The sequence below is a fragment of the Phyllobates terribilis genome, unplaced genomic scaffold (assembly GCF_046119375.1).
Source record: "Phyllobates terribilis strain yellow unplaced genomic scaffold, ASM4611937v1 Scaffold_3__8_contigs__length_932513732, whole genome shotgun sequence".
NCBI lineage: Eukaryota > Metazoa > Chordata > Amphibia > Anura > Dendrobatidae > Phyllobates > Phyllobates terribilis.
In genome coordinates, this window is record NW_027362763.1 from 705955068 (window position 1) to 705977770 (window position 22703).

The window sequence follows — 22703 nt, forward strand, 5'->3', positions numbered from 1 at the left end:
ATGAGAGGATTTGCACACAACCAAAACCACGCGATAGTCTCAGATAAAAATCCACCAAACACCTTCTCAAACAACAATTCACCAACTCCTGAACCATGCAGCAATGAAGCTAGCTCTGGCAATGAGGGCTTGTCAGAGTCCAGTGTATATATATATATATTACAGTGCAGACCAAAAGTTTGGACACACCTTCTCATTTATAGATTTTTCTGTATTTTCATGACTATGAAAATTGTACATTCACACTGAAGGCATCAAAACTATGAATTAACACATGTGGAATTATATACTTAACAAGAAAGTGTGAAACAACTGAAAATATGTCTTATATTCTAGGTTCTTCAAAGTAGCCACCTTTTGCTTTGATGACTGCTTTGCACTCTCTTGGCATTCTCTTGATGAGCTTCAAGAGGTAGTCACCGGAAATGGTCTTCCAACAATCTTGAAGGAGTTCCCAGAGATGCTTAGCACTTGTTAGCCCTTTTGCCTTCACTCTGCGGTCCAGCTCACCCCAAACCATCTTGATTGGGTTCAGGTCTGGTGACTGTGGAGGCCAGGTCATCTGGCGTAGCACCCCATCACTCTCTCACTTGATAAAATAGCCTTTACACAGCCTGGAGGTGTGTTTGGGATCATTGTCCTGTTGAAAAATAAATGATGGTCCAACTAAACGCAAACCGGATGGAATAGCATGCCGCTGCAAGATGCTGTGGTAGCCATGCTGGTTCAGTATGCCTTCAATTTTGAATAAATCCCCAACAGTGTCACCAGCAAAGCACCCCCACACCATCACACCTCCTCCTCCATGCTTCACGGTGGGAACCAGGCATGTAGAGTCCATCCGTTCACCTTTTCTGCATCGCACAAAGACACGGTGGTTGGAACCAAAGATCTCAAATTTGGACTCATCAGACGAAAGCACAGATTTCCACTGGTCTAATGTCCATTCCTTGTGTTCTTTAGCACAAACAAGTCTCTTCTGCTTGTTGCCTGTCCTTAGCAGTGGTTTCCTAGCAGCTATTTTACCATGAAGGCCTGCAGCACAAAGTCTCCTCTTAACAGTTGTTGTAGAGATGTGTCTGCTGCTAGAACTCTGTGTGGCATTGACCTGGTCTCTAATCTGAGCTGCTGCTTGTTAACCTGCAATTTCTGAGGCTGGTGACTCGGATAAACTTATCCTCAGAAGCAGGGGTGACTCTTGGTCTTCCTTTCCTGGGGCGGTCCTCATGTGAGCCAGTTTCTTTGTAGCGCTTGATGGTTTTTGCAACTGCACTTGGGGACACTTTCAAAGTTTGCCCAATTTTTCGGACTGACTGACCTTCATTTCTTAAAGTAATGATGGCCACTCGTTTTTCTTTACTTGGCTGCTTTTTTCTTGCCATAATACAAATTCTAACAGTCTATTCAGTAGGACTATCAGCTGTGTATCCACCAGACTTCTGCACAACACAACTGATGGTCCCAACCCCATTTATAAGGCAACAAATCCCACTTATTAAACCTGACAGGGCACACCTGTGAAGTGAAAACCATTTCCGGAGACTACCTCTTGAAGCTCATCAAGAGAATGCCAAGAGTGTGCAAAGCAGTCATCAGAGCAAAAGGTGGCTACTTTGAAGAATCTAGAATATAAGACATATTTTCAGTTGTTTCACACTTTTTTGTTAAGTATATAATTCCACATGTGTTAATTCATAGTTTTGATGCCTTCAGTGTGAATGTACAATTTTCATAGTCATGAAAATACAGAAAAATCTTTAAATGAGAAGGTGTGTCCAAACTTTTGGTCTGTACTGATATATATATATATATATATATATATATATATATATATATATATATATATATATATATTTATTATGGGGGAGGAGTGGCCTGCAGTAAACAGCTAAGAGTCTTAATGCAAGTAAGCTTCCAGGAGCTCTCAACTGAGCAGATTAACTCCTGCACTGCTGGAAGAAACTTGCACCATTTAATATGAAGAAGTGATTCTAGTCAATGCAGGAGTAGTATAAATCAGATGGCGCGGTCTTCTGGCTCCTCTCTGTCGCAGTAAACCCATGACAATAACCAGCAATCCTCTGTACCAAATGCCATAACTGCCAAGCTTCTGTGCCATCCACAATTACTGCCAAGCATTTGTAACAATACATTGTAACCACCAAGCATCTGCACCAATACATTGTAACCACCAAGCATCTGCACCAATACATTGTAACCACCAAGCATCTGTACCAATACATTGTAACCACCAAGCATCTGTGCATCAATACATTGTAACCACCAAGCATCTGTGCATCAATACATTGTAACCACCAAGCATCTGTGCATCAATACATTGTAACCACCAAGCATCTGTGCATCAATACATTGTAACCACCAAGCATCTGTGCATCAATACATTGTAACCTCCAAGCATTTAGAACAATGTTTCCCAAACTCCAGTTCTCACGGCACCTAACAGGTCATGTTTTCAGGACTTCCTTAGTATTGCACAGGTGGTGGAGGTATCATCAAGGCATCAGTAATTCTCACACCTGTGCAATACTATGGAAATCCTGAAAACATGACCTGTGGGGGGCCGTGAGGACTGGAGTTTGGGAAACACTGATCTAAACCAATAGACTATAACCAGTAAGCATTTAGACTAATAGATTGTAACCGCCAAGCAACTTTATAGAGTGCAACGACCAAGCATCTGTAACAATAGAGTGTAAGCACCAAGCATCTATGCCATATTCCGTAACTGAAAAGCTCAGTGCCCTTGTTTGTCACCATTAAAGAAAATTCCAAATACATGTTCTAATATGGTTTAATTAATAATTCCCTATTCTTCCCTAACTACTTTTTTTTTTTTACAACTTACTTTTTTATGATGCTTCGATACTCGCTGACAGTACACTCTATTGCCGGCTTGTTTCTACACATCTATGCCGGCGAGAGAGTGCACTGTCATTGTACACATCGCACAGTGACAGAGCAGGGACTAGCCCAGCCCCTGAAACGAAGGTCACAATGACACTTTGGTTCAGAGAGGGGGCAGAGGCAGCAGCAGTGACCACAGCCTATTCCCCTTGTTGACGCTTCATTTGAGTATCCCAGCAAGCTCTGGGATTCTCAAACAAAGTGTTATCAAAAAGGAAATTGTAAAAAGGAAAAGCTGTTAGGTAGTGTAGTTAGGGAAGGATAGGGAATTTTTAATTAAAGTACATTAGAAAATAGATTAGATTATGGCACTAAATAGAGATTTAGGATGAAAATTAATTTGTATTTCGGACCACCCCTTTAATCCATTCACGACATATGACATACATTTACATTTTATTCTTAATGTGGCAAAAGGGGGGTGATTTGAACATTTGTTTTCTTTTATAATTTTCATATTTTTAAAAACATTTTTTTCTCACTGCGACTATCGGTGCCTTGCGATCACGTCACGCATGGAATTATGCCGGCGCGTATTAATTGCCACTGTCAGAGATTGACTATGGCATTTAACAGGTTAACAACTGAGGGCAGAGGCAGTTAGAGGCAGATGTTAGAACAAGTGAGGCGAAACGCGCGTTGGGGTGAAGGGACACTATGACTGGAACTCCCGGTAAACTGGTGATCATTTCAGTATTAGGTAATTGTACCAATTTATATTTATACATAAGCTTATACTTCTTACACAGGCTTATTGTGACTTGGCAGGTGTTACTAAGGTGGAGTGTAGCTATTCTACTGATAGACACAAGGTCTGTAATGATTTCACCTATGCTATCTATACTATGCCATCCTGCCAATTGATCACTTCTTATTAAATGTCAGGTATACTTTGTGTCCCTTTCTGTGAGGCATTTTCAGCGAGGCATCTCCTGTTATATATATTTTTTAACTTATCACGTTTTTATATTTGATCAATAAACGTATTGGATTTTATACTTTATTCACGGTTCTCTTCTTTTCCTGGGTAAGATGGTTATAACTTGGGAAATTAGTTTTTTATTTATTTATTTTACGTACTTATATTGCACCATTAATTCCACAACGCGTTACATACATTATCATCACTGTCCCCATTGGGCCTTACAATCTACATTCCCTATGAGGATGTCTTTGGAGAACAGGAGAACCCGGAGGAAACCCACGCAAACACGGAGAGAACATACAAACTCCTTGCAGATGTCGTCCTTGGTGGGATTTGAACCCAGAACCCCAGCGCTGCAAGGCTGCACTGCTAACCACTGAGCCATGTTCTATATTTTACAGAAATGCCATATATTTATGATTTACATGTATACTGATTTTTTTTTGGGGGGTAATTAATTAGTTAGATTAAGATGCAATAGCAAAGGTCCTCTTTTTTAATAAAAATAATTTAATAGAATCTGGAAAGCGTAGATAAGAATTAGTCACAGAATTCTTCAGAAGCCGTCACCTCCACTACTCACAACTGACGGCATTATCTCTTCCTTGAATCCACCATTTTCCATGTGCGCACATACTTCTATGAATGATCTCACTATCAAAGATTTCATCTGTCTAACAGGTGCCGGGGACAGTCCCACATCCGCACCACAAACTGCTTTCATTCAGCTCGGCCTCCTGAGGTCGGTGTAATTGCCTCCTGCTCTGTTGCTTTCATGTTTGTTTCCTGTGAAAAAAAAAGAATGTTTCTGTGTAATCAGACACTGAGTTTTCACGTGAAATTTGCTTTTAAAGCGGAAAGCAATAAAAATAATCATAAAACTAAAAGGGAATGTCCAACCTTCAACATAATTATTTTTCATAATCATTTCTTAATATATCTTCAGGGACACAGCAATGAATGTGGTAACCAGGTCCGGTGTTAGGGGGACGCAAACTAGATACTTTCCCAGAGCCCCCAGCCACAAAGGGGACCCCTTACTTCTGCAGACCCTTGATGCTGTGCATCCTACATTTTGCCAGAATGTTACTCTGAGCTCCAGCGTCAGGTCAGAAGCTAAGAGTGGGGAAGGAGTGAGCTCACAGCATGGTATTGTGCAAACAGGATAGAAAACTGTCTTCAGTCCAGTCTGTCCTGTGTCCCCCTTCTCTTCGTGATGTCTGTCCCCCTCCATGACTGTCCTGTGATCAGACATTAGTGAATCAGGACCTGTAAAGTGAGGAGTGACCGGTCCTCAAGGGAGGTTAGTTGTATGCGTGTATACACGCATACACAGTATATAGTGTATATTTATATACTGTACTGAGTGTGTGTATAATATACAGTGGGTACGGAAAGTATTCAGACCCCTTTAAATTTGTCACTCTTTGTTTCATTGCAGCCATTTGGTAAATTCTAAAAAGTTCATTTTTTTTCTCTCTGTACCCAAGCTTGAATAAAAAAAACAAAAATGTAGAAATGTTTGCAAATTTATTAAAAAAGAAAAACTGAAATATCACATGGTTATAAGTATTCAGACCCTTTGCTCAGACACTCATATTTAAGTCACATGCTGTCCATTTCCTTGTGATCCTCCTTGAGATGGTTCTACTCCTTCATTGGAGTCCAGCTGTGTTTAATTAAACTGATAGGACTTGATTTGGAAAGGCACACACCTGTCTATATAAGACCTCACAGCTCACAGTGCATGTCAGACCAAATGAGAATCATGAGCTCAAAGGAACTGCCCAAGGAGCTCAGAGACAGAATTGTGGCAAGGCACAGATCTGGCCAAGTTTACAAAAGAATTTCTGCATTACTCTAAGGTTCCTAAGAGCACAGTGGCCTCCATAATCCTTAAATGGAAGAAGTTTGGGACCACCAGAAGTCTTCCTAGACCTGGCCGTCCAGCCAAACTGAGCAATTGTGGGAGAAGAGCCTTGGTGAGAGAGGTAAAGAAGAACCCCAAGATAACTGGCTGAGCTCCAGAGATACAGTAGGGAGATGGGAGAAAGTTCCACAAAGTCAACTATCACTGCAGCCCTCCACCAGTTGGGCCTTTATGGCAGAGTGGCCCGACGGAAGCCTCTCCTCAGTGCAAGACATATGAAAGCCTGCATAGAGTTTGCTCAAAAACACATGAAGGACTCCCAGACTATGAGAAATAAGATTCTCTGGTCTGATGAGTCGAAGATAGAACTTTTTGGTGATAATTCTAAGCGGTATGTGTGGAGAAAACCATGCACTGCTCATCACCTACCCAATATAATCCCAACAGTGAAACATGGTGGTAGCAGCATCATGCTATGGGGGTGTTTTTCAGCTGCAGGGACAGGATGACTGGCTGCAATTGAAGGAAACATGAATGTGGCCAAGTACAGAGATATCCTGGATGAAAACCTCTTCCACTTTTTTCCAGTGCTCTGGACCTCAGACTTGGCCGAAGGTTCACCATCCAACAAGACAATGACCCTAAGCACACAGCTAAAATAACAAAGGAGTGGCTTCAGAACAACTCTGTGACCATTCTTGACTGGCCCAGCCAGAGCCCTGACCTAAACCCAATTGAGCATCTCTGAAGAGACCTGAAAATGGCTGTCCACCAACGTTCACCATCCAACCTGACAGAACTGGAGAGGATCTGCAAGGAAGAATGGCAGAGGATCCCCAAATCCAGGTGTGAAAAACTTGTTGCATCATTCCCAAGAAGACTCATGGCTGTACTAGCTCAAAAGGGGGCTTCTACTCAATACTGAGCAAAGAGTCTGAATACTTATGACCATGTGATATTTCAGTTTTTCGTTTATAATAAATTTGCAAAAAATTCTACATTTCTGTTTTTTCTCAGTCAAGATGGAGTGCAGAGGGTACTTTAATGAGAAAAAAAATGAACTTTTTAGAATTTACCAAATGGCTGCAATGAAACAAAGAGTGAAAAATTGAAAGGGGTCTGAATATTTTCCGTACCCACTGTATATACAGTTATATGAAAAAGTTTGGGCACCCCTATTAATCTTAAGCTTTATGTTTTATAAAAATTGGTGTTTTTGCAACAGTCATTTCAGTTTGATATATGTAATAACTGTTGGACACAGTAATGTTTCTGCCTTGAAATGAGGTTTATTGTACTAACAGAAAATGTGCAATCTGCAATCAAACAAAATTTGACAGGTGCATAAGTATGGGCACCCTTATCATTTTCTTGTTTTAAATACTCCTACCTACTTTTTACTGACTTACTAAAGCACTTTTTTTGGTTTTGTAACCTCATTGAGCTTTGAACTTCATAGCCAGGTGTATGCAATCATGAGAAAAGCTACTTAAAGTGGCCACTTGCAAGTTGTTCTCCTGTTTGAATCTCCTCTGAAGAGTGGCATCATAGGCTCCTCAAAACAACTGTCAAATGATCTGAAAACAAAGATTATTCAACATAGTTGTTCAGGGGAAGGATACAAAAAGCTGTCTCAGAGATTTAACCTGTCAGTTTCCACTGTGAGGAACCTTTCCACTGTGAGGAACATAGTAAGGAAATGGAAGAACACAGGGACAGTTCTTGTTAAGGCCAGAAGTGGCAGGCCAAGAAAAACATCAGAAAGGCAAGGACAATCCTGAGACCACCTCCACAGAGCTGCAGCATCAACTTGCTGCAGATGGTGTCACTGTGCATCGGTCAACTATACAACGCACTTTGCACAAGGAGAAGCTGTATGGGAGAGTGATGCGAAAGAAGCCGTTTCTGCAAGCACGCCACAAACAGAGTCGGCTGAGGTATGCAAAAGCACATTTGGAGAAGCCAATTTATTTTTTGAAGAAGGTCCTGTGAACTGATGAAACCAAGATTGAGTTGTTTGGTCAAACAAAAAGCCATTATGCATGGCGGCAAAAAAACACAGCATTCCAAGAAAAACACTTGCTACCCACAGTAAAATTTGGTGGAGGTTCCATCATGCTTTGGGGCTGTGTGGCCAATGCCGGCACTGGGAATCTTGTTAAAGTTGAGGGACGCATGGATTCCACTCAGTATCAGCAGATTCTTGACAATAATGTTCAAGAATCAGTGATAAAGTTGAAGTTACGCAGGGGATGGATCTTTCAGCAAGACAATGATCCAAAACACCGCTCCAAATCTACTCAGGCATTCATGCAGAGGAACAATTACAATGTTCTGGAATGGCCATCCCAGTCCCCAGACCTGAATATCATTGAACATCTGTGGGATCATTTGAAGAGGGCTGTCCATGCTCGGCGACCATCAAACTTAACTGAACTGGAATTGTTTTGTAAAGAGGAATGGTCAAAAATACCTTCATCCAGGATCCAGGAACTCATTAAAAGCTACAGGAAGCGACTAGAGGCTGTTATTTTTGCAAAAGGAGGATCTACTAAATATTAATGTCACTTTTCTGGTGGGGTGCCCATACTTATGCACCTGTCAAATTTTGTTTGATTGCAGATTGCACATTTTCTGTTAGTACAATAAACCTCATTTCAAGGCAGAAACATTACTGTGTCCAACAGTTATTACATATATCAAACTGAAATAGCTGTTGCAAAAACACCAATTTTTATAAAACATTAAGCTTAAGATTAATAGGGGTGCCCAAACTTTTTCATATAACTGTATATGCATGCATGCATATATATATATGGGTGAGTGACAGCAGCACTGCCCCACAGCTCCTATCACTGTTCTCAAACAAATCATCAGCAGAGGATGGCGCTGCTGTCACTTACCCAGCTTCTAGCACCGCTCCCTGATGATGTCTCATTTCAGCGAAACTGTCAGCAGTGTCAGAAGCAGGGTCCGTGGCAACGGCCACTGAAGATGTGGGTGGAGGGCACAGATGAAGTGTGACAACGGCCACTGAAGTTGCAGTGACTTTTACATCACCCCCCATGAAACAGGACGTCATCAGGGGACAGCAGTGACAGAAGCTGGGGTAAGTGACTGCAGTGCCCCCCCCTGATGATGTCCTGGTTCCTGGGGGAAGTGACTGCAGGACCATCCTCCTGTGATGTCTCATTTGAGATTTCCTTCCTCTAGAACATCACAGGAAGTAAAGAAATAAAATTACAGATAAAGAGATTTTCTGTATAGGGAGAGTGGTAGGGAATTTGAAAATAAAGCAAATTGCAAAAGTGTTTAGGGCTTAAAGAAAGATATTTACAAAGGGCATTACTGTATATGTGTTGGACAATGCCTTTAGAAGAAGGAGATAAACATTTTGGTAGACCGCCCTGTTGTGAAAAAGAAGTAGTTCCACGCATGGTAATATTCCACGAATATTTTAATAACGTGTTTCAGGTTCGTACTGAACCTTTTTGTCAAAACTGAACTGAACCTGAAATGCGATAATAAAATCTACTTGTAGTATTACCGTACGTGGAACTACTCCTTTTTCACAGCGGTCTACCAGAACGTCTATCTCCTACTTCTCCTCAATCTACATGCAGAAGAAGATCCTCTTTTTTCTGCAGACGTGACTGTAGCAGCTGAATAATCTACAGGCATTTATTGGAGTTGTCACATACTTCTTACCCCTGATTTCACTTTTTATACATTATTGTCCTATGTGTGCTTGTCTCCCTTTTTTATTTTTGGACAAACCCTTTAGTATCTCAAGAACGGCTAGATATTTTAACAAGCAGAAGCTCTAATTGGGCCCCCCATAAAAAATAGATAAATATTTGTCTGTGTCACAGAAGAGCAGATATCACAACTTTCCAGCCTTTACACAGTAATTTTCCTCCTGCTGAAGTCCTAGATTCCTCTTTAATTGCCCCAATAAAGTATGATGCCAATAAAAGTGCCCCCCAAGCACAGTATGATACCCCCATGGTGCATTCCTCCACATTAGCCTCCACATGCACAGTGTAATGACCCTACAGTACCCCACTTCAACTCCGAAGGCAAAGTATGGTGACACCAACACAGTATGATCCCCCAACTGTAACACACACAGAGCCCTCCATGCAGTATAATGGCCTACACTAGCTCACCAAACAGTATGATGGACCCCACACAGCCCTCCAAACAGTATGATGGACCCCACACAACCCTTCACACTGTATAATTGCTTTCATACAGTATAATGGTCCCCCACATAGCCCTCAAAATATTATAATGGCCTCACATAGCCTTCCATATAGTATAATACGCCACCCATAATCCTCCGTATAGTATAATGAACTTCCCATGGTCCTCCAAAGAATATAATGCACTCCCCATAGTCCTCCATACAGTATATTACACACCCCATAGGGTAAAATGCAGCCCACATATAGTATAATGCACCCCACAGTCCTGCAGTATTATGGGCACCACGTACTCGATGATTTAAAAATACCGTATATTTTAAATAAGCCGACCTGAGTATAAGCCGAGGCCCCTAATTTTACCACAAAAAACTGGGAAAACGTATTGACTCAAATATAAGCCTAGGGTGGGAAATGCAGCAGCTACTGGTAAATTTCCCAATCCTGGTATGTATGGCACATCTCATCCTCCAATCCTGGTATGTATGGCCCCCTCATCCCCAAATCCTGGTATGTGTGGCCCCCTCATCTCCCAATCCTGGTATGCATGGCACCCCTCACCCCCAATCCTGGTATGCATGGCCCCCTCAAACCCAATCGTGGCATGCATGGCCCCCTCATCCCCAATCCTGGTATGCATGGCCCCCTCATCCCCCAATCCTGGTATGTATGGCCCCTTCACACCCCAATCCTGGTACACTTGGCCTCCTCATCCCCCAATCCTGGTATGCGTGGCACATCTCATCCCCCAATCCTGGTATGCATGGCCCCCTCATCTCCCAATCCTGGTATGCATGGCCTCTTCAGACCCAATCCTGGTATGCATGGCACCCTCATCCCCCAATTCAGGTATGCATGGCCTCCTCAACCCCCAATCCTGGTATGCATGGCATCTCTCATCCCCAATCCTGGTATGCATGGCCCCCTCATCCCCCAATCCTAGTATGTATGGCCCCTTCACACCCCAATCCTGGTACACTTGGCCTCCTCATCCCCCAATCCTGGTATGCGTGGCACATCTCATCCCCCAATCCTGGTATGCATGGCCCCCTCATCTCCCAATCCTGGTATGCATGGCCTCTTCAGACCCAATCCTGATATGCGTAGTCCCCTCATCCCCCAATCCTGGTATGTGTGGCCCCCTCATCCCCCAATCCTGGTATGTGTGGCCCCCTCATCCCCCAATCCTGGAATGTGTGGCTCCCTCATCCCCCAATCCTGGTATGTGTGGCCCCCTCATCCCCCAATCCTGGTATGTGTGGCCCCCTCATCCCCCAATCCTGGTATGTGTGGCTCCCTCATCCCCCAATCCTGGTATGTGTGGCCCCCTCATCCCCCAATCCTGGTATGTGTGGCCCCCTCATCCCCCAATCCTGGTGTGTGTGGCCCCCTCATCTCAAATCCTGGTATGTGTGGCCCCTTCATCCCCAATCCTGGTATGCGTGGCCTCATCCCCCAATCCTGGTATGTGTGGCCCTCTCATCCCCCAATCCTGGTATGTGTGGCCTCCTCATTCCCCAATCCTGGTATGTGTGGCCTCCTCATTCTCCAATCCTGGCATGCGTGGCCTCCTCATTCTCCAATCCTGGTATGCGTGGCCCCTTCATCCCCCAATCCTGGTATGTATGGCCCCCTCATCCCCAATCCTGGTATGTGTGGCTTCCTCATCCCCCAATCCTGGTATGTGTGGCTTCCTCATCCCCCAATCCTGGTATGTGTGGCCCCCTCATCCTCCAATCCTGACATGCGTGGCCCCCTCATCCCCAATCCTGGTATGCGTGGCCTCCTCATCCCCCAATCCTGGTATGTGTGGCCCCCTCATCCCCCAATCCTGGTATGTGTGGCCCCCTCATCCCTCAATCCTGGTATGTGTGGCCCCCTCATCCCCCAATCCCAATCCTGGTATGTGTGGCCCCCTCATCCACCAATCCTGGTATACATGGCCCAATCACTGCACACATAAAAAAATAAACACTTATACTCACCTTCCTTCCTCACCTCTGCCCCAGCGATGCATCCTGTCTGTCAGCAGCTCATGTTGGCATTTGAGCAGCATGTGCACTCAGACGCTGATGTGAACTGCTGGCATTTTCACTCCTCTCCACTCCGGGACTATGGGCGTGGAGAAGAATGAATATGCATTCTCTTTAGTAGCGGTCACTGTTAGCAGGAGCTAAAGAGAATGAATATTCTCCACGCCCATGGGAGTGGAGAAGAGGCAATATTCATTTCCCTTTAGCAGTGGGCACACATGGTAGCTGCAGCAGCGGCTACTGCCCGCTCCTCCACTGCCGCAACCTCACCTCCCTCCCATAAATACAATGCTCACCTATCCTCCTCATTCCCCCGCTGCATCGGGGCCCCCATGGCTCACGCGCCCCATAAGTGGTGTGGCCTGACGCAATTGGCGGTACGCAACTGTCCTCATTTTGGATATTTACATGCTACACGGCACAGAGACTTCATAATATGTCACCAGAGCAGTCACTAGGAGGAACCGTGTCCTATATAAAAATGATGAAACTGGGGTATGTAACGCAAACGTTTAGGATATGCACATGCAGAAGTTTTTAAAGACTTTTTTTTGTAACAGGTTGGTCCAAAATAATACCTGAAAAATCTCTTTAAGAAAGATTTAAAGACTTTTCCTGTGCATTATTATTGGAAAACCGCTTTGCTGTTCACATGTTATGGTTTTGTTTTTTTTTTGGTGTGAAGGTGGGTCTTCAGGCTTTGAAAATTGCCAAGACATTGAATGTCACTTCTTTTAAAGGGTTATCCAAGGGGTAACGTTTCTCCTTGCGGAGAGTGACATGTAAAGCTTGTCAAGGTGAGGAGACTTTTAAGCTGCAATGCTCCTCAAGTCTCCTCACCTTGACATGCTTAACATGTCACTCTCCGCAAGGAGATCCTGGTCAGACGCCTGTCATCCAGCCAAAGCAGATCTCACACTTTGCACTGACGAGGGGCAGTACCCCGAAACACCGTGTCAGAAAATTGAGATTCTGGTTCTGACTAATATCCTAAGTCATGTGACAAGGCTCGTTAGAGAGTCGATAGTGAGTTTTAGGATCGCTGCTTCCAATAGGTGGCGCTAGAGTTCAAGTCCTCTTTCTCTGAAGGGACAATTGACTGCTTTTAAAGGGAATCTGTCACCAGGTTTTGGTGACCCCATCTGAGGGCAACATAATGTAGGGGCAGAGACCCTGATTCAGTTGCTTTAGGTTGTGGGTCAATATAATGATCTTCATGTTGTTCGACACATGTTGCCAGGTGGCTCCATGTGTATGTGAACGACATAGGTTAGAAGCCGGCGGACCTGCATTATTTTCGCTATATGAAAACGCTTCAGAAAAAACAGTATTAATGTTTTCTTCTTTACCATCTTCTGCATTGTTTTTGCAGCGGCTTTTTCTTTATTTCATATACAAGATAATGGTGGATTCCAAGCAGAAGTCCCCAGAAGAATAGACGGTCATTTCTTTTAGCCACTTCTTGGCTTTTGAAGCCTGATACGGTTGAAAGAAGTGACAAAAGTCAAGACATGTGCACAACAACTCCGGTGCTCAGGAAAGACATATTGGAGATAGAGAGGGTACAAAGGAGGACGACTAAGGTAATAAAGGGAATGGAGGGACTAGAATACCCAGAGAGGTTGTCAAAATTAGGCCTATTTACGTTGGAAAAGAGAAGGCTTAGGGGAGACCTCATAAACATGTATAAATACATCAGGGGGCAGTACAGAGATCTCTCCCATGACCTGTTTATACCAAGGATGGTGACAAAGATGAGGGGGCACACTATGCGTCTGGAGGAAAGGAGGTTCCTGCACCAGCATAGAAGGGGATTCTTTACGGTCAGAGCCGTGAGACTCTGGAACTCTCTGGGAGAGGAAGTGGTGATGTCCAACTCACTTAATGAGTTCAAGAGAGGCCTGGACGCCTTTCTGGAGAACAATAAAATTACATCTTATGCTTAGTGATAGTTAATTAATCCAGGGATTTAATCTGACTGCCAGATTGGAGTCGGGAAGTGAATTTTTCCTCAATGATGTAAATTGGCCTATACCGCATGGTTTTTTTTTTGCCTTCCCCTGGATCAACGCTGCGGAATAGCTGCAGTGCACAAGAAATAGGCTGAACTCGATGGACGCTTGTCTTTTTTCGGCCTTATAAACTATGTAACTATGTAACTATATGTAACAAGTCGTTTTGACTTTGCTGTGCATTATGTTTTTCATTTTGGTGTTTTTTTTTTTTATTTTGCGCTTTTTTAGGCAGGTTCAATGGGGAATCTGCCTGATAAAGATGTACATACCATCTGAATTACATAGTTACATAGGTTGAAAAAAGACCTAGGTCCATAAGTTCAACCTTTCTCCATCAAATTTTGTCTAATTTAACTATAACCCACAATGTTATGTCTATCGAGGGAATCATCCAGCCCTTTTTTAAAAGCTGTTATAGTGTCGGCCATTACTACCTCTTGTGGTCGGCATTCCACAGTCTGACTGCTCTGACTGTAAAGAACCCTTTCCTGTTTAGGTGCCGGAATCACCTTTCTTCCACCCGTAATGAGTGACCCCTGGTCCTTAGTATAGTTTTTGGAAGGAATAAGTCATGGGTTAGTCCTTTGTACTGACCACACTTATATTTGTACATGTAAATGAGATCTCCTATGAGGCGTAATTTTTCTAAGCTAAACAAGCCCAACTTTTTCAACCTCTCATCATATGAGGCCTCCATCCCTTGTAATAATCTAGTTGCCCCTTTGAACTGACTCTAAGAGCTCTTTCTGTGTTTCCAGTACGTGTGGTGACAGTTTCCACACGTACTGGAGACACTGACACACGTAGACCCATTCAAATGAATGGGTCTGTGCACATGTCAGTGTGTCATCTGTGTGACACTTACCGGCGTCTGGGAATCAGCAGTACAGTTAGCGCTGTTCCCAAGCACTGGGTGGTGAACGCTGCCCTCATCATTATCCCCTGTTGCGCTGCAATCAGCACCAGCAGGGACAATGATGAGGGTAGTAGTAGTCTGCTCCCGCATGTCCCTCTGTAAAAATAAGAATAAAATAATAAAATCCTTTTATTCACCTGTCCGGAGATGTCCCCCGCTGTAATCCTCTGACCGCTGACGCCGAGGAGCCGGGGAGAATGATCCGCTCTGGAGATGCACTCACTGAGTAACAGGACACTGCTCCTGAGCTCAGCGCAGCTCCCGGTCCCGCTCGCTGGAGCGGCTCATTCTCCCCGTCTCCTCGGTGTCAGCCGTTAGAGGATTACAGCAGTGGACATCTCCGGACAGGTGAGTATAAGGATTTTATAATTTTATTCTTATTTTTACACAGGAAACAGACACTACTACCCTCATCCATTGTCCCTGCTGGTGCTGATCGCAGCGCCGGCAGGGAACCATGATGAAGGCAGTGTTCAGCACCTGGAGCTTGGGAACAGTACAAACTGTAGCACTGATTCCCACCGGTTGGTCCGTGTGATCCTGATTCGGCACACAAGTGGTACATGGTTGCCACACTTGTGACACACACGGACACACGGGACACGGATATCTCCGGTACCGGTTTTTCCGGTGTCGGAAATATACAAACTTGTGAAACCGGCCTAACCTCTGAATATCCTTTCTAAAATGTGAAGCCCAAAACTGGATACCATATTCTAGATGTGGCCTCACCAGTGATTTATAAAGGGGTAATAATACGTTTGGATCGCGGGATTTTGTTTCTTTTTTAATACATCCTAAAATCTTGTTTGCTTTTGTGGCTGCTGCTTGACATTGAGTACTGCTGCTCAGTTTACTTGTAAACAGATTAACCCAGTCCTTCTCCTTTTCTGTAGTCCCGAGTATACTCCCATTTAATGTATATGCAGCAATAGGATTACTCCGTCCTAGGTGCATTACTCTACATTTATCTACATTAAACCTCATCTGCCAAGTGTTTGCCCATTCAGTCATCTTATCTAGAATGACTATTTTTTTATCTCAGGTGTCATCCATGGTTGCTTCTGCTTTTTTTTTCTCATCCATTTTTTTCACTGAAGCGGACAGACTGTGTGAACATTTTTATATCCATTGACTCTTAACAATGGGTCAGATAAAAACAGTTGAAACTTGGAAAACTGAAGTCCACAGTCTGTCTTCAGTGTGTCATCGTTTTTATATGCCATAGGCTTTAATGGCCAAAAAACAGAAAAGAATAACACCTGAGCTAAAACTCACGGATCGGAGACACGGATCAATTTTTAAAACTAATGCAGTAATGGATCAATGAAACTCTATGGTTCGGTGCGCTGTCTGAGAAAAAAATGCCCAGCGCTAGGATGTGCGCATGGATGTGTGAATATAGCCATTGTTGAATTTTTTTTTTGCATTTTTATGTGTTTTTTTTCAGTACCAAAAATGCTAGCCGTCTGCACTTAAAGGGAACCTGTCAGCTCGGTAAATGCTGTTTTAGGGTTAATTTGCAGGTAAATAGCATTACAATGCTTTCCAGCCACATTACTAAAAGTGTGGCGGCTACTGGGAGAAAATGAACTTCTTTCCTACCAGAAGCTGCAGGCTTTTAGCACAGAACAGATAAAGTCACCACTTGCTATACTGTGAGCGACGGCTGTAAGTACGTCCCTGCACTTTGATTGATAGCTGGCTCTGCAACTTATCTGTGCAGAGAGAGCTGTCAATCAAAGTGCAGGGACGTACTTACAGCTGCGCTCACAGTATAGTGAGCAGTGCTGTGAATGATGACTGTAATTGCTTCATGCATGACCCCATGAAGCTGGCAGCTCCCAGAAGGACGTGCAGACTAACCCTATATCTGTAGGTAATAGCATTTTTCGATGTGACAGGTTTCCTTTAAGTGCAGATTTGCAGGATTTCTGTACTAAAAAAATGCATAACAATTCACTGCGTCCAATTTGCACCAAAAATACATAAAAAAGCTGTAAAACACGAAAAAGCAGCAGATAAACAGTGTTTCCACACATGAGAACATGGCCTGAGTGTGTGCGTGTGTTGTCCACATTCAGCACAGACTCTATTAAAATAGAATATGAATTAAAGGCATTAACATAATTTCTTCATGCTCATCACAAGACATGTAGAAGGGTTTCTGTTCCTTTAAGAAACCTTTCTGTATCTACGCAATAATTAAGAGGCAAGTTCCCCAAAAGAAAAAATATATAAAGATGGTTTCCATGTGTGATCAGAAAAATAGGCTTCATACTCCACTCATAAGCCACTTCGCTCACTTTTCCTCCACCTAATCTCATCATTGCCTCTGAAAAACTGGTAATTCAGATTACAGCTGCCTATTGAAGTCTATGGAGAGGACAAGGGGGGAGTGTCACGCAAGGTGTGTGAAAGACTAAGTGCAACACAAAGGAAAGGGGGAAAGGGAGCCCAGACTCTAGGGAAAGGGGGGAGTGGAGACCTCATAGGCTGATCTGATATCACCCTGTCTCCACTAACGTTCCTATATTGGGTCCTCACAAATTGCCGCACATGAACCTAAACCCTGTATTTCCCTAGCGCTTGGCCCTGGATAGGGAAGGGAGGGATGAACACTAGTCGATCCCCACTAACGACTAAAGACCACAAGGGAGACAAACATGAGGGAAAGTAGCTTAGCTTTAGCCGACTACAGAGAGATAACTCCAAGCGTCCTCCTAGCACAACAGAGGAAGATAGCAGTCTGAGAGCTCCAAGCATTCACAAGGAAACATGTGAGTATCACCGGCACCCTGCTACAAAGTGAAACTATTTAAACACCCAGGCCAGGGTGTCAATTAGCAGGAAGGCGGTAGCCGCTGGGTCCTAGAGTGAAACAGCTAAGAAGGTGTCTGTAATGCCAAAAGAAGAGATCTTCTGCAACCAACTGCAGGACGACTGTCTGTCACATCTGATACTCCCGTGACAGGGAGAAGGGAAGATCAGAATAAAATAGACAGAGATACATAGTGTTTTACAAGATGCTTTGATTTCTAGTAAGTATTTATCTCACCCCAGAGCTGGATTCCCACATACACTGCTCAGTACTTCTGTGTTATGTCTTCCAGGCTTCTGCTACTTCTGAATATGTGCTACACAGAGACAGGAGAGCAGGAATCCTTTGTGTCTGCGTGCTGTGTATGGGAAACGTTATAGCAGCTAGTTTCTCCCCACCAGCTCAGAGTCAACTGAAAATCCTAGATAGAGCCTACAGAGGGGAAAACAAATGAAAAACGCAGGATACACGTGATATAATAGCCAGATATAGCGTTATACCTCATGTACATACACATGACAGCTTATTGTGAAAAGTCACTTGAAACGACAGATACTCTTTAATGATGGCAGATCTTATTATGTTATATATTTTATTATAAAAATTATACTTACCATTTCCACTCCCCACCCATGATGAGAGGGAATTGCTGTGGTCTATTTGTATTATTTTTTTTATTATTTTGTACCAAAAGAGCTTTTAAGGAGCTGATAATCTCTAAAAATGCAAAATGCAATGGCAAATGTATTAGGGTGTTCTCCAGCTCTTTCTCACCAGTCCACCTGGACACAATCCTCCTAACACAACCCAAGTTTTCATACATCATAACAAAAAAATGGCTATTTCATATGGAAATTACCTGAAAAAGGGTAAAACACATGTTAATGCATGTATTACGATCTATATTTCTTTCCAGGGTTCAGATGTATGTGATAGAAAAGTGCGAAGAAGAGAAAAAAACAGAGTGGCCGCCCAGAGAAGCCGCAAAAAACAGACACAGAAAGCGGACAAGCTACACGAGGTAAAGGACATTTTTAGATATTGGACAGGTTGTCAATATCATCAAGGAACGCAGGCCAGAGCTATAATAAAAAGTAAATATCAAAGTAAATAAAAATTAAATAAAATGGTAACTAAAAAGTAAAAGTAAATAAAAAGTAAATACAAAAGTAAATAAAGTAAATAAATAAGTAAATATATAAAAATAAATAAAAAGGTAAATAAAATTAAAGATAAAAGTAAATAAAAAGTTAATATAAAAGTAAATAAAATGTTAAATAAAAACTAAATATGAAAGTAAATAAAAGTAAATAAATAGTAAATATAAAACTAAATAAAATGGTAAATAAAAAGTAACTATAAAAGTGAATAAAAAGTAAATATAAAATTAAATAAAAAGTAAATAAAATAGTAATTAAAAAGTAAATATAAGTAAATAAAAAAACAAAGGTGTAAACAGTATCACGCTATGTGCTGCATTCAGCTTTTCTTTTTCCCTTCATTTCCAACAATATATCGTGTTATTTTGATTTGTGATCTATGACTAAAATCCTGGTTTACAGAAAATTATTCATTTTGCACCCCTATCTTGATGAACATTGCTTTGGAGTAATATGCGCCAAATTCATTAAGAGTCTTGCGTCTCTTAAAGAATCCAGAGCTTTTTTCAGCTGCCCAGATCCAGCATAAGAAATCTGATCCAGTCAAGGACTGGAGAACAATTCTGTTGCCATTTACAAAACCTTTGTAAATTATGATGAATTTCTCTGCTGCGCTCACTGGTTCCCCATTCTGGCAAAGTTCCTTTTGCGTTTCAAAAAGTTGACGTAGAAATTCTAGTTGTGCAAAAATATGATGACATTTTGATCTATTTTACTCCAGAATTCTTGAAAAATCGGATTTATGAATTGAAGTGAAATTGTTTTTCGCATCATTATAACTTATCCCCTATTCAAGAGATAAATGATAACTTGCAGATCCCAAAAACGAGGTTTTGAAATGCCCCAGTGGAATAGTAACGGTAGCAATTTCTATTCTATAGATCTGACAGGGGTAGGAGATTCTGACAAAGCATTACAGAGGTCCAAGCAGCCAAACCCTCGACTGTCTGTAATGTTTTATTTTTAATGATGGAAAAAACCCTTTAAGAATCTGCAACTTTGCAGATTGACTTAATTAAAAATCTATCGTTATTTGTCTACAGCTCATAGGCAGATCTATGCGTCTCCATGCTAACAGACTACAAACTCAAAGTAGTCTGATTCTGCAATCATACTTTCCTCCATCCAAAGTAATTCATCTGTCCACTATTTTTTTTCTACTTTTATCAAGAAATATTGGACACATAGATGTCAAAATGACTGCAGGATTAGACTTTTATTTTAGTATGCTGTCACGAAGTATTAAATGATTCGTGACGGCCCTGTCATTTTTGCTGTTTAAATGCTGTTTTTTCCTTTCCTCATTCCCATTTAGTTTTCCTACCTACTCTTTCCCTGAGTTTTCCTTTGTGGCTGTCAGTGTATTTTTTGTGAGCTTGCTCTTCAGTTTCCCTGTCTGTTTTCCCTATTTTGTTACGGTATCATTCTATTTGTACTGTCTTCCTCGTTGGGGGCAGAGGGGGTCACTGACAGGGCCTGTGCAGGAGATAGGGAGACGCCGGCGGCTCGGGCCTCCTCACCTTCAGAGGTACCCCTGAGATAAGGGAAAGTCAGGGCTCCCCTTGTGTGGCAGGGACAGGTCCAGGTCCAACTCTCAGCCATTTCCCATTTTTCACCGTTTACGGCGTGACAGTAACACCAACCGTCACTGTATTTTCTGAGTCCCTATGGCTCAGGCTCAAGCGTTTGCTCAGCTGCTCCAGCTCCTCAAGGATGATGTTGCTGAGTTAAGATCTCAGGTGGTGCAACAACTTCAGCTTATTTCTGGGTATTGGGTCACAGCTCATGCCCAGGCTCAACCTGAACCCAAGATCTCTCTCGCAGATAAATTCCGTGGCGGGAGGGATACATTTTTGGTGTTCAAGGAAGCCTGAAAAATTGTACAACGCAACAACGGGTGGGGATTGTGGTCTCCCTCCTTGTGGGGGGGAACCCCAGTCATGGGCTTTCTCTCTGCCGACCGATTCGCCATCCCTACGGTCGGTGGATGAGTTTTTTGCGCCTTTGGCCTTGGTTTATGTGTTATGTTCTGCAACTTAGGACTAAGGAATAGGAGGGAAAAGCTTTCCCTGCACTGAGACTCACCTTTACCCTACGCTGGGGTGGGTGCCCTATTCCTTATGAATAGCCCCACCGAAACTCCTGCACTGAACTCAAACGAAGACCTGTAGGAAAGGGAAAGGGGTCCCTAAAAGATCTAAGGACTGGGAGCAAAAGCAGGAGACCTTCTTACAGAAAAGTTAGTTGCAGAAATGAAAATTAAAGGAAACAAAACTGGTGGAGCAAGAAGTCCCAGGATAGCAATAGTCCAAAGCAAGAAGAACTAAACCAGGCTACTTAGCCAAAGCACGAGCATTACAACACTGATGTCCAGTAGGGAATGGGGGCCAGTTGCTTGGTAATAAGGAGTGCAGAGATCATGTGACCAAGAAACCCAGCACCAGAGGAAAAGACTAGAAGCCAGCAAACCACAACAAGATGGCCGATAATAAAACAACATAGATTCTAACAGTACCTCCCCTTTTACGAGGATCCTATGGATCCTCTAGGTGGAGCCTTACCAGGAAATCTCCTGTAAAAAGCTTTAATTAGCCTTGAGGCCGAGACGTCCTCGGCCTTCACCCAGGAATTATCCTCGGGGCCGAAACCTCTCCAGGACACAAGATACTGTAATCTTCCTCTATGCCACCTGGAATCCAAAATGCGAGAAATCTCAAATTCACCGTCCTCATCAACAGGAGGAACAGTAGGCTTCGCCTGCTTATCAGGCATGTGCCCCTTCTTAAGTAACGACACATGAAACACAGAATTAATCCTCCAGGACGAGGGAATATCCAACCTCACAAATTTATGCCCCAGTTTTTTAGAAAGAATTTTCAAACGAAGATTCCTAGAGGACCACCAAACCATATCCCCAACAGCAAACAAGGACTCCTTTCTTTTTTTTTGTCAAAATACCTTTTTGATCTCCTGTTAGCCTCTTTAAGGTTCAGGCGTACACTGGTCCAACCCCTCTCCAAATCACCAGAAAAATTGTCCTCCTCCGGTACAGCAGCCCCAACTTTGGAAAATGGACCAAAAGATGGATACCTGCCAGTACAACAAAAAAAAGGAGAACAACCAGCCGAGCAAGAAGTATGATTATTAAGGGCAAACTCTGCAAGTAGTAGAAATTCTGACCATATTTCCTGATTGTCTGCCACAAAACATCTCAAAAACTGCTCGACATTCTGGTTCTTCCTTTCAGTCTGTCCATTGGACTCTAGATGATACCCCGACAAGAATGACAAATGAATTTTCCACAAAAAGCACGCCAAAAGCGAGCTACAAACTGTGGCCCTCTATCGGAAACAATGTCCGTGGGAACACCATGGAGCCTGACAATCTCCTTCACAAAAGCCTTAGCAAGAGTCTTGGCGCAAGGTAACTTGTTGAACGGAACCAGATGACACATTTTACTAAACTGGTCCACAACAACCCAGTTGACAGCAAAACCCTCCAATAAAGGCAGATTGGTGATAAAATCCATGGCAATGTGCGTCCATGGCAAACTAGGAACTTCCAAGGGGCATAGCAACCCCACAGCCGAAGCGTGAGAGGCCTTCGCCCTAGCGCACACAGTACACTGACGCACCCACTTGATGACTTCTCTTTGCCACCCTGGCCACCAGAAACTCCGACCAATAGACTTCCTAGTTTCCGAATTCCCTGGGTGACCCGCCAACCGAGACTCATGACATTCAACAAACAACGCTCTCCTCAAGGCTCTAGGCACAAAAAATTTACCACACAGAGTGTTAGTTGGTGCCACACTCTGAGCTCCTAGGATGCTA

The 22703-nt window shown here is 43.0% G+C and overlaps 1 protein-coding gene across 1 annotated transcript in view; it reads left to right on the plus strand.

The window, feature by feature from the left end:
* NSL1 (NSL1 component of MIS12 kinetochore complex) overlaps positions 1-22703 on the plus strand; it is a 76968-nt gene that overhangs the window by 43913 nt on the left and 10352 nt on the right. The window contains exon 8 of the mRNA XM_073671976.1: positions 18627-18731. Coding sequence (XP_073528077.1) covers positions 18627-18731 — 105 coding nt within the window. The remainder of the gene's footprint in view (positions 1-18626; positions 18732-22703) is intronic.